The sequence below is a fragment of the Delphinapterus leucas genome, chromosome 3 (assembly GCF_059928025.1).
Source record: "Delphinapterus leucas isolate spDelLeu-1000000601 "Yukka" chromosome 3, BTC_Dleu_Yukka2, whole genome shotgun sequence".
NCBI classification, from domain to species: domain Eukaryota; kingdom Metazoa; phylum Chordata; class Mammalia; order Artiodactyla; family Monodontidae; genus Delphinapterus; species Delphinapterus leucas.
The window spans coordinates 149843152-149853035 of record NC_143131.1 but is presented as its reverse complement, the minus strand read 5'-3'; the positions used below and the strand labels follow the sequence as shown (position 1 = coordinate 149853035).

At 54.1% G+C, this 9884-nt stretch overlaps 1 protein-coding gene across 1 annotated transcript; it reads right to left on the bottom strand.

Moving 5' to 3' along the window:
- Positions 1-8046: 8046 nt before the first annotated feature.
- CPLX2 (complexin 2) lies at positions 8047-9509 on the bottom strand. The gene is made up of 3 exons (XM_022595074.3): positions 9479-9509; positions 9163-9338; positions 8047-8403 (listed from the first exon to the last, which is right to left on the bottom strand). The coding sequence occupies exons 1-3, from the start codon at positions 9507-9509 to the stop codon at positions 8206-8208; spliced, it is 405 nt and encodes a 134-aa protein (XP_022450782.1). The 3' UTR covers positions 8047-8205.
- Between the last annotated feature and the right edge of the window lie 375 nt (positions 9510-9884).

The window sequence follows — 9884 nt, the reverse complement described above, 5'->3', positions numbered from 1 at the left end:
CTGTGGATGGCATGCAGCAGGGGCTTAGTAAGTGGAGGCTCCCTCCCCACGCCCCCTTGTACTTTAAGGTAGGCTGCCTTGACCCTCCTGTAGACAAGGTCATGCCAAACGCCTCTTACTGCGAGAGCAGCGGGGAGTTAATGTGGCTGGAGACCACTGGGCCTGTCCCCGGACAGGATGGATACCCTGGACCTGGTGTCCGAGGAGGTGATAATATTAGCCCCAGCCCCAGCCACTCAGCCTGTACCATGTGCCAGTACTACTCAGCTCTGTGCTTGGAGTGGGGAAGGGCCCTGCCTGAGGTCGCACAGAGAGGAAGGGAGGGCAGGAGTCTGCATTCACAGCCAGGGCGCTATGGAGAGGCCAATGTGTAGAGACAGCTCCAGCTGGAGGATACCAGCTAAGAAAGCATTGCCCTTGGGGGGTATCGAGTCACCTCTCAGATCAGGCAAGAAGCCCCAATTAATTACAAGTGCTAAGTGAGTGGTCTAGAAGCAGGGTTTTGCAGTCAATTAATGGGATGCCGAGGGGGTTTCATTAACTCCCTGCCTCCTGGCAGCTCTCAGTTTTGGAGAAAGAAGGGACCTGGCCCACTGTAAGGAGCTCTCCCACACTACGGGGAAGGCAAGTAGAGTGCCCTCTACCACAGATGGCACAGGAGGGACTCCTGAGTTCCATGGGAGGATGGATTTGACTTTAAATCCTCTTCCCATTCCAGGTTTCTTGATTTCGTGTAGCTTTGATCCCTGTGGTGAAGTAAATGGTCAAGACGTCGCCCCATTTGAGGGCTATCCCACTGAGCACATGGTCTGTGCTTCTCCTGCCCTCCAGACTCCCTACTGGACTCTCCACAGGCGCCTCAAGCCCAGAAGCCCTAAACCAAAGTCATCATCTTCCTCCAAATGTATCTGCTAGCAATGTTCTAGATCTTGGAGAATGGAGCCACACGATATGGAGACACAGGCATTGGCTTACACCCCTCCTTCCTCCATAACCCTCCCATTCAATCCTCAAGTCCTGATAATTTGCCCTCCTATATGGCCTTCTGATCTGCCCACTTCTCCCCCATCCTTTGCCGCTGCCTGAGGTCAGTCCTCACCATCTCTGACCTTGACATTGCACCAGCTCCTCCCTGGGCTCCCAGTTCATCCTCCTCACAGCCCTAATGACCTTCCTCGACCTGCACATCTGATCATGTCACACTTTGCTCAAGACCTGCAGGAAGAGCCCAAGCTCCACTATGTGATGTCCCCCCTCCCGCCCCAATGGACATCCCCAGGCTCTCAGCTTTTCACCAAGAACTCAAGTTCCTGCAGACATCCCCCACCTCTTCCTCCCCTACTCCCACCACCCATGTCAGACTATGCCAGACTCTCTGCCTTGAGTGCCCTCCTTCTCCACCAGGTTGACTCCTCTTCATTTAAGACTCATCTCAGATGCCACCTCCTCCAGGGAGCCTTCCTCAAGTGCCCCGAGTTTGCCTGTATCACTGCACATGGTGAGATGGGTAACTGGTCTGTTTACTTGCCTGGGTAGATTCCTGGATGGAAGGGGCTGTTGAGTGGTGTTCTTGGTGCCTAGTACGGTGTCTAGCAAGTGGTAGGAACTCAGTAAGTTCGATTTAACTGACTTTTAGGAGAAGACATTCAGGACCCAAAGTGAGAGGATGCTGGCATTTCCCACCAGGGCACTTCGGGGTGCTACTGAGTATAAATGAGAGGAGACGGGGGCAGCAAGGAATCATCTGAGTGCCTGGGGCTCGGTTGTTTACCGAGGAGGGACCTGGACCTTGGGGGGACAGTGGTTGGCATGCTGGTGGAGCACACAGATGGACTCCCAGGGAAGCCTGAAGCCCTCATCAGCCCTTTTTCTCCAATTCCCAGCCTAGGAAGGCCCTTGGAGCCCAACCTCCAGCTCTGGGAATGGCCTCGGTCTTGCAGAAGCCCTAGGGGAGCCTGCCATTGGCCCCTGCCCAGCTCAGAGACACTTCCGCCACCATCTGGGCCTGAAGAGGTTTGAGGTCTGGCTCCGCTGAGGCCCTGCTCAACTCCTATTCCTTTGTAAGGAAGGAGTTGCCTCAGCCTCTCTGGGGGCAGACTCTAAGATGGCCCCAGCGATCCCTGTCCCAGTATTTGCACCCTTCTGTAATCCTCTCCCTGTAACTGTAGTTGGGGCCTGTGACTTTTAACCAATAGAATATGGCAAAGGTGATGGTCTTTCACTTCCAGGATCAGGTTACATAACACTTCTATCTTACTAGCCAATGCTCTCTATTGCCTTTTTGGTTTACACGCTTCGATGAAACAAGGTGCCATGTTGTGAGCTGCCCTAATGGAGGGGCACACATGGCAAGGAATGGAGGACAGCCTCTGGAAAACAGCCAGCCAGGAGATGAGGCCCTCAATCCAACAGGAGCTAAATCTCACCAGCAAACACGTGAGCTTGGAAGTGGTCCTTGCTCAGCTGAAGCTTCAGGCGAGACCTCAGCCCTGGCCTGTACCTTGACTGCAGCCTGGTGAGATATCTTGAAGCAGAGGACCCAGCCCAGCTGTTCCTGGACACCTGGTCCACAGAAACTGTGAGGTAATAAACATGTGTTGTTTTAAGCCACTAAGTTTGTGGTCATTTGTTACGCAGCAGTAGATAACTAATACAGCCTCCCATTGCACACTCCAAGAGTCCAGGGGACATGCTACCCATAGTGGACCAGCCCAGGCTCCTGGGAAGATCTGGTAGAACAGGCAGGAGAGGTGATGTCAGCGCATAGAAGAGGGAGGGGTCCGGTTTTCCTCTCTTGCACGGTCCAGTAAGTGCAGAGAGCTAAGGGAAAAGTGGCTGTGGCCACCAAGTAAAGGAGATGGGGATTGATCATGTGGCTGAGTCAGCACTGGGGTTCCTGAGCACCCAATGTAGGCTAGATTCTGTGGTAGATGCTGGGAGGCATTGGGGTACCAGCCAGCTCTGCCCTTATAGAGTTCTCAAGTTGGTGAGAGAGATGTGCAGGGACCCCAATTAGAGCATAATTTGCACAGTGCCTCCATCCATTGAATGCTTGGCACATGGTGCTAAGAGGATGCGGGCAGCACCCCATTCATTCCTCACAACCACAGTGGAGGTCAGAGCAATTCTTATCCCATTTTACTTACAAGAAAACACTCACAGGGGTTAAGTGGCTTCTTCAGGATCACTCTTCTAGGTGACAGAACCCACCAGCAAACCCAGCACTGTCTGAGCATTCAGCCACGATGCTCTGTGTTGTGCGAACACAGCAACAAACTCTGCTGTGGACAGGGGGACAGGGCTATGTCAGGGGGGGCTTCACACAGCAGGTGACATTGGAGCTGGATCTTGAGAAGTTGGGAATACACCAGAAAGGGGAAGGGTACCTTTCATTTCAGGCAGAGAGGACAGAATAGGCAAACACAAAACAGCATGGTATGTGTGGGGACTGGGGGAGCTTGGAGCAGAGTTAGGTGGGCTTGGAACTAGCCAGCTGGGGTCATATCACACAGGCCCATTTTGACAATTTTGATGTTGTCCTATAGGCCATTGAAGGGTGTTGGGCAGGGAAGTGACATGGTTAAGTTTGAATTTTAGATAAGTCTTTTAGGTGGGGTGGGGTGGTGGGGAGAGGATGGGTGGAAGGGAAGAGATACAGGCTAGGAGAGCAGTGTGTGGGGAATGAGAGGTGCCTATGCAAGCAGAGAGAAGAGGCCTAGCTTAAGGCACGGTGATGGTGGGGGGCAGCCGAGTGTGGTCTATTCTTGACTCCTCAACAAGGTCTGGGATGTGTCTGTGTCCAGGAGCAATGCATCCTCTCTCTGTGTCCCCAGCCTCCTGCACACAGACTAGCAGAGGTAGGAACTCCATCAATGTTGGAGGGGCAACCAATGACGGACCTTTGCCTACCCATGTGACTTGACTCTGTGTCAGGATGCCACACTCACGGGGCTTGGGGGGAAGGGTGGCCAGAGACAGGGTGTGGGGTGTTAGCCGGACTACCAGTTCCTGGGATTGTCAGTTGGTTTTGAAGGGCGGGACGTGAGTGGCCCTGAATCTCTGGGGCCAGTCCTAACTCTAGCCTTGGCTGGTTTCTGGGGTCATTGCCAGAGTGTCCTGGCCAGAAGCAAGGGTAAAACTGAAGGTTTTCTGGGACCTCTTGAGCTCTGTGGGTTGGCCCCCCTCCTCTCAGCTGGCATCCCATGTAGCTCTGGCAGTGCCGATGGACAGAAGAGGACAGACAGACCGAGAGCTGCTGTACAAGGTCTTTTGTTTGTTGTCATGGTTGGTTTGGTACATCTTAGCATCTGCGTCGTACAAAGGGGGAGCAACAGCCATGGCTTTTGGTCAGGTTCAGGGGGGCATGGGGGTTGCCCCTCCCCTCCCCCCAGGCACTGACACATTTAAAGGAAGCAGAGCAACAAGGACACAGCACAGTGGGAAATGGATTCCCCCACGCAAGCAGGATGGTCGTCCTCACCTGGGTCTCAGTAGGACCCCCATCCCCACCCGAGGGCCAGCAGGAGCACCTCTCATTCTCTTTCCAGTGAAGAGGGTGGGGCACAGGAGCGGGGAGGAGAGCAGGGGACATGTGGGGGGAGTCATGTCCTCAGGCCTGAGAGATGTCCCGTCATCTGAGCCAGTCTGACCCCCAGCCCCCTGTGCAGTCAAGGGTTTGAGGAACCTAGAAGGATGGAGCAGTTCAGTGGTGGTGGTGGGCAACCCTGCTGGCTGGGTGCCAGGGGCTCCCGGGGCTGGTGGCTCACCCCATTTTACTCTAGCTCTGAGCCTTTGGGGAGGTTGCTTTGTCCACCAGCTGTCCCACCTGAGAGGGACCTGGGCTGAAGAACTTCTGTTCTATTTCCCTTTCTCTCTCTCTGGCTCTCTCCCTCTCTCACAGCTGGGAGGGTCTCTGGACCTCCTGCTTGCCTTTGGAGGAGACACCTTTGTAGTTAAGGACACTCTCTGGACCTGGAGCAGAGGATGTACCTGTGTGGAAATTCTGGACATTGCCAGTGCCCAGCACAGGAGATCCAGAGAAGCACTTCCCTTCTCTCTGCTGGTCCGCTCCCAGGCACGCAGCACAGCAGTGGCCGTCCCTGGCAAGCGGGCATTTTGCTCTGTCTTCACCCACATGCAATGATTGCTTCCTCCTGTTCTCCTAGCTGGGGGATGTCTCCCTTGTATGTTGTGTGTACGCATGCTGAATTCTGGGGCCACTCCCTCCCTGCCCCACCTCCTAAGTGTGTCACATGCACACTGCTCCATTTGTGTGTGACACATTCTTCCCCCTCCCACCTTATACACCTCCCACCCCAGGTACTTCATGTGACCATCCCTTCCCTGCTCGAACACCTCACAAATATTTTGTGCTCCCACAAGTGTGTTTGCACATGACATCCTCTCTGGGCCACATATTAGCCTCTCTCCACAGTAAGGTCTGTGTCAGGAATGATGGTCATCGTGTTCCCCTGGACCCAAGAGTTATGGTGGTATGCCCCAGGCAGAAATTCTCCCCCTGTCCCTGCCTCCAGGAAAACCTCCAGTCGTCCTGCTCAGAAGCAGGCTGGAGGAGTCTAAAGGAGTCCAGGATGTGCACCAGACTAAGCCAGCCAGCCTGGAAGGCACTCTCATATGGGAAAAGCCCTGAGCCTGCTCTGGGGGTGCAGAGGGGCTGTGAAGAGTGTGAGGGATGCCGCTTGGGAATCTGGGGTTCCTCACGCCTGCTCATCTGAAGCTCCCTGGGCCTCGGTCTTCACTGTCCATCTGGCACTCTCTGTGCCCTGGCACCACCTTTGAGGTCTGCGGGCCCCTGTCAAGAGGGAGACCTTTCTGAACACTTGGGATTCACCCCTGTGTCCAGGTAGGACCTACACACAGGGTCTGGGGAGGCCTGGGGCCCAGGACTGGGCTCTGCCTGTTTCTGCCCCAGGACCCCGGGGCTCCTGAGAATGACCATCCTGCCCGGGATAACAGATACAAACAGACAAGCAGACAACAGGGGTGCAAGGTGGCTCCCCATCACAGAAACAGGTACAGACACAGACACAGGCCCCCTGGGGGAATGGGGCACAGGGGCACAGGGGAGGGGGTGTGGGTGGGGGAGAAGGGCAAGTCCAGGGAGCTGGAGCTGCTGAGGCCCTGCTCCCCAGAGAAGGGACAGACCAGGGGACTTTTCTAGTTCCCTAAACATATGGATTGTTTTGTCTCATCTTTAAAGTATTGCAGTCTAACTGATATGGCTTTAACTATTGGAAACAGACAGAGAGGACCCATGTCTCTCTCTGAAATAAAAGCGTAAATTCACTAAAATGGAAAACCTGCAGAATGCAAACTGGGGCCAATGGGGCAGAGGCTTCGGGACAGGGAAGTCGCCCCCTCCCTATCCCCTGCTTTTGGGGTAGGCCCTGGTGGGGGCCCAGCATGGCTTCTTGGGGCACTGCCTGGGTCTGTCCCAGTGGACTTCTGAGGACTTCAGGCAGGAACCCCCCAAGGGCAGGAGGACTCTAGGCCAAGGACAAGGTCTCCTCTTGGATGTGGCCATCTGTGACTAGTGGTTTGGGGGCCAAGAGGGGTCATCTTACCTATGTTCCTTCTCCCCAGGCACACGTCCTGCACCCAACTGCCTTTTCAGAGCCAAACACATGCACACAACAGTCTCAGCATATCTGACAACTCTCTCAAACACATACTTCTACAACATCTAACACATTCTCATCACTCCTGACATACATGCTACTTTTGAAAACAAATGCAGATACTAGCTAACACATGCAAGCTCTAACACACATATGAGATGGCTAGTACACACATATGACACAATCTCCACTCATACATATCACCTCAAACAAGCACACATACACAAGGCTGCCTAACATACATCACACAGGGATGTTGACTAACACACACACACACAATCTCAAGACACTCTAATCATAGGCTTATATGTATAATCTCTGGGCATACAATTGCTGATGCAGTCTCTGCCATGTGCATTCATGCATGCCTGGACAAACACTTGCCTCTCTCATTTGCTCCATGGCTTCCCAGTTCTCACACAACTTACTGAGAAGGAGGCCTTGACAGTTTGGGGTGGGGGGAACAAATGCCAGTCTCACACATCCCAGAGGAGAGTTTGTTCTTGGCCAATAAGATGAAAGAACAGATGCCTTCTGTCAACTGGGAACTGGCTTTTCCCAAAAAGTTTGGGGCTTTGGCCAGGAAGGGTCCTCCTGTGGACCGTGGGGCCCTGGAAGCACATGAACAGGACAAGGTGAGGAAGAGGGGTGGATAAGAATGGGGGCAGCTTGGCTGCACCAATGGGGGAGTCCCATGGCATGGGCCATCGCTGCCCAATGGCTCCAAGTATTTTCTGGGGGGCCTGGGCAGCCCCTTGGCTGGGCAAGCCGGGCCCAGCCTGGCAGTGGGGCTCCAGGACCTAAGTTGAGTGGGGGGAAGAAACAAGGGGCTGCCTTACCCTGGGGCCCCTCCATAGATGAGTTAAAGTCCATAGAGGATCCATTTGGAGGGACTGGCTTGGCAGGGGCTAGGCCTCTTCAGGTGGGGGTTGGGAGAGGAATGCTCCTAGACTGGGTGCCATCAGAGGGAGGAAAGAAGGAGAGCCCCAGCCTCCTGCCCAGACCCAGGCCTGGCCAGAACAGAACAGGTCAGCCTCAGGCTAGGCCCTAACAGGACAGACTTACCCTGACTCCCTTCCTCAGAGCCAGGCCACTCAATGCCCCTGCCCTGACCTGGAGGCCCACTGGGGTTTAGAGGCCAAAGGTCAGCATGCTGGGCAGGGCTGGAATGTGTCATTACTTTGGCTGGCTGGGGACTGTGGTCCTCCTGGCAGTGGGGTGCATGAAGGAATGTATGGGGATTACCACACCAGCACAGACCTTAGGCTTCTGGAGGGGGCCCCCCAGTGCTCCCTGTACTGGGTTCAATACCCCCTGCTGGAGAAAAGCTGTCTTCTTCTTTTCAAGCAACTTGGGAGTGAGGTGGAGGCTGGATACCCTGGGATGAAGGGAGTGTGAAGAGTGCTGAGGGGGAGGAGCCCCTGGCCAGGGAAGGGGGACAGAGGCCAACTGAGGTTTTCCCCTTCAGAACTGAGACTTAAATGAATAAAAAGAAAAGAAAGAACCAAAAAAAAAAAAAAAAAAAAAAAAAGTAACAAGTGGAGTGGGGATGTGGTGGGAGGGCCGGTTACTTCTTGAACATGTCCTGCAGTGGCCCGGGCAGGTATTTGAGCACCGTGTCCAGGATGCTCTCCTCCTCCTCCTCCTCCTCGTCCCCGCAGCCTGCCGGGATGGCCTTCTTGGGCCGGGTCAGGCTCCCTTCGCAGGGCTGCTCCAGGGCTGCCTTCTCCTCAGCCTCCTTCTCCTCCTTCTTCTTCAGCCCATACTGGGGAGGGGAAGGGTGGAGAGGAGCATGAACAGGGCAAGGAGAGAGCTGGATCTCAAGGTCATGCACATGTGGCTGAGGCAGCTCATGGGAACTCCCTGTGAGCCCATGGGTCCTCTCATCTATAAAATGGGGATAAGGGCACATTCCTTGTGGGATTGTGCTTGCCTTCAGTTGGTATTTAATAAAAGAGAGATGGTGCATGGGGTTTCCTTTAAAATTAATACCTGCCCACATAATTTCTTTGCTCTTTTGAAATCCTCCAAGATCTGAAAACTGAATGTTCTCCCACATGCTTTGGGCCCAATTTTGGTGACAAAACTTGACTGGAATTGATGGAAGCCTACTTATAGCCTTGATTTATTGCAGTGCGAGCAGACAAGTATTGAACTGTTTGGCATAGGGTGGCAGCTGCAAACTCACTGGGAGTGACACATAACAGTGCTCAGGGCACTACAGTACTTTCCAAAAATCCCCAAATTCTGGGCTCCAAACTTGTTTGGTCTCCAGGATTTTGGGTACAAGGTTGTGGACCTGTAGCAGCAAACATTAGGGAGCACTTACTATATCCACTACGTTTTTTAATCCCCATAACGGTCCTTGAGGGAGGTGTTCCTTGACATGCATTTTTCTGATGAAAAGAGTGAGACTCAGAGAGAACTAGGTCTAAGGTGAGAGCTGGGATTCAAGGGAGCCCGAGGTTTTGGGAGACCCTTTTAACCCCTTACATTCCAGGATGGGCAAGAGGGTGGTGCTGACCTTGTCTCGTATCTGCTGCCGGACCTTCTCACGCTCGGCCTCCATGCGTGCGTGCTTGGCCTTGCGCTCCTCTTCTTGCTGCCGAAGTGCCTCCTGCCGCTCCTCCTCCTTCTTCTGTGCATCAGGGTCCTTCTCCTCCTCTCCGCCCAGCATCTTCCCCATGTCCTTGGTGGCCCCTGTGGGGGATGGGTTGGGGAGGGAGAGGACAGGGTCATAGAGGCAAGCCTGGGGATGGGGGGGGGCGTGGTGTGCTGAGGCCCCTCCCACCTGGGTCTGGATTGGGTAGAGGGCATGGGGTGCAGGGCTAGGGCCTCACCTCCAAGGGCCTGCTTCATGACGAAGTCCATGCCTACAACTCTGTTTAGTGTGCCCTAGCCAGCAGCCAAATTTGCATGCAGCACTTCAGGCAGGCCTGGCTTGGGGAGATGTGGCAACCTGCAAAAAGAAGAGTTGGGTGTTAGATGGGAGAAGCTTCTGCACAGGCAGGGCAGTGGAGTTGGACGAACGACCGGTCACCCTGGTTCAGGCATCAGGTACCATCAGCCAGAGGCCAAGACCCAGTGCCTGGTACCGCATGGAAAGGGATGGAAAAGGGCTGTTTCCTGAGCAGTTGCTATGTGCCAGGCACATATGTGCTGCCAAATGGCTTCTGATCCCTATTTTAAAATCTTCATCTTGACCATGTTGCTTTAATTTGATCGAAGCCAGGAATGTTGGAAAAA